Source organism: Aphanomyces astaci (genome assembly GCF_000520075.1).
Source record: "Aphanomyces astaci strain APO3 unplaced genomic scaffold supercont1.263, whole genome shotgun sequence".
NCBI classification, from domain to species: domain Eukaryota; phylum Oomycota; class Saprolegniomycetes; order Saprolegniales; family Verrucalvaceae; genus Aphanomyces; species Aphanomyces astaci.
In genome coordinates, this window is record NW_009798526.1 from 4766 (window position 1) to 7393 (window position 2628).

Below are 2628 nucleotides of genomic sequence, written 5' to 3' on the forward strand. Positions count from 1 at the left end.
TGTACGCTTCACGACGGCCCTACTTACGATTCTTTAACGTCACCCCTCGGACGTCCGCTGGTTGACCTCTCAACACGTCAGTATTATCCACGGGCTGCTCTGTACTTAACCGCACCGCTTTTGCCTGACCCAAGACCGCCACAAACTCACCTTGCAGGTTTGGGTCCGTCGAGTTCTGCCTTCCTACCCAGACAGGTTGTTCGTAAATGCCGGTTGGAAATTGTACAAATGGGAAAGGACTGCTACGCCTCGCCGCCAGGACCGAGTACGCCTCGTCGTACACGGGACCCACCCAACCTGGCGCCTTCTTGAGTCGCATCTGTGCAGAGAAGAAATCCCAAGCCCACGTCTCGTGCATCGCCGCTGGCAACGCTGGGTCGAACGTGTAGGCCTGAAAACGAGGTAGAAGCATGACTCCCGAAAACGCGACGATGTCGTAGAAGCATGACTCCCGAAAACTCGACGATGTCGGTCGATATCGGCTCGTCCCGTGCGTCTCGATGTATCGTACGGTCTCCTCTTCGCCCAGGCTGGTCTGCATCGACGCCGTACTGTATGGCTCTTGCGTTATCTCGGCCCAATACGGTTGGACATTGTGAAACAGAAAGTGGAACACCGACGTCCCGGCGAACCTATGCAGCTCAGACACCAGCCTTACCCACTCGTTCTTGGCCTTCTCTTGTTTCTGTTTGGGATCGTTGGACGAAGCAAGAACCTAGCCACTCGCATCATCACAACTACCGAAGGATGCTTGACGTACATAATATCCCTCCTCGGCAGTACCCCGATCCAGAAATACCGTCTCCAAAAACCTCGCTGTGCTACTCCCAAAACCGGCGTAGGCTGTAATTCCACGACCGCTCAGCCTTCGTCTGACCTGGCACGAACGAGACAAAGTTCTCCACCCATTGCTCCCACGGTTTCCGATTACGCGCTGCGATGTAAGCCTTCTTCACGGCCTCAGACAAGGAATGTCGGATGCGCTCCAGACGTTTCACCCCTTCCTCATCAATGCGAAGCGAACTGGACAGGTTCGCTTGGTGTTTCATCCGCTTCTGTGATTGGGCGATAGGCGATATCGTCAGGGGCGACGGCCGCTTCAAGCGACTCAACTGTTTCAAAGACAACAACGACGACCGCTTCTTCTTCCCGGCTGCCCATGACGTAGGAACCATGCCGCGTAAGTTGGAAAATGCCCTACCCAGAGAACCACAAATCGACGATCCTACCAACTGGCGAAGTCAACTCATCGTCGCCTCTGATTGGCTGCCTGACAGAGTGATGGATGGAGACTACAGTCGGTTCCTGTCAGAATACTGTTGTCCGACGGACTACTTTGACCGACTATTCCCTTGTTTTCCGACATATTTAGTCCAATTATATGCCCAGTCTGCGATATTATGTCCGTCCAGTCTGAGACTACCAGCACCTGGTCCCGGGTGCCGTCGTACATTTTGTCGTGGCCTCGTCGTACCGTGCTCCATGACCACTCATTTTCACGCGACCTCCTTCCGGCTCCTCCATCTGCATGACTATCCTCTGTTTCGTCGGTTGTCAGCGCCTGCATCACTACTTTTGTGGCGACGAAAACAGGCTGGACTTTTTACCCTTTTTGACCTACCCGACACCACCTACCCAACTCCGTTTATTCATTTCTAATTCGACGAGAGGGTCGAATCTTCGCCGCGGGACTTGTGACGGAGCTGGAGCATGGGCTTGTACTACTATACCACATCGTGGTATTACCATCGCAAAGGTATATTATTCGACGGGCCGACTACCTTCGAATTTGACCGTCTTGCCTTTTATTCTACAGGACCTTTCCCCAAAGATCCTCAGCCTTAGCTAGTTTTTAGAATATTCACTTTTACATTTGCCTAACATTGGATCTACTCCTTTCTTGCTGTGTTCTTCTTGGCCAAGCCGAGAGTATCCGGTCCTGAAGTCCGAACCTCCGGACCTTCGTAACTTTTGTGCGTCTAACCCTTACGACCGTCACACAGCACGATTTCAGTTTATGCAGTTGCAGCACCCAAAGCTGCCAGTTTTCCAATAAAGAAATAAATGTATTAATCACAACATGTAACACACAACTTTGTAACCATTGACTGATGGAGAACTCATCGTGCGCAAAAATTTCGTCGTCGATGGACGAGTCTTCACAGTCTTTGTGCCAGGAGACTTAGTGGTGGTGTTGGGTGCAGTCGTGGTTATCGGAGGAGCAGCCGGCGTGCTAGCAGGCGTACTGGTAGTGGTGCAGGGAGCCAACGTGGTGCTGCTCGGAGCGGCAGTGGTGGTGCCGGGTACAGCCATAGTTGTCGCAGGAGCAGGCAACGTGGTAACAGGCGTATTGGTGGTGGTACCGGGTGCATCTGTAGTACTCGCAGGGGCTGCCGCCGTGGTAGTGGTGCTTTCGGGGTTTCGGGGTTTCGAGCAACTTCGACCCAGGTCCACCTGCATGGGAGGAACGCTTTAACGCATACTGGAAACAGTACGCAGTGAAAGTAGCGAATGGAGAGTACTCAACCCATTACTAGTACGTGAAAAGCCTCAACAGTTGGCGTTGCAGTTGTCCTCAGTTTCTGAACCCCGAGTTCCTTGCGTGTAAGCACCCCATGCGCATGTTTA

At 52.7% G+C, this 2628-nt stretch overlaps 1 protein-coding gene across 1 annotated transcript; it reads right to left on the reverse strand.

The window, feature by feature from the left end:
* Positions 1 to 821: 821 nt before the first annotated feature.
* H257_18908 (hypothetical protein) lies at positions 822 to 2460 on the reverse strand (the record flags this gene model as incomplete). Its single annotated transcript, XM_009848056.1, has 3 exons — positions 822 to 1197; positions 1475 to 1539; positions 2164 to 2460. The coding sequence occupies 3 exons, from the start codon at positions 2458 to 2460 to the stop codon at positions 822 to 824; spliced, it is 738 nt and encodes a 245-aa protein (XP_009846358.1).
* Positions 2461 to 2628: the final 168 nt, after the last annotated feature.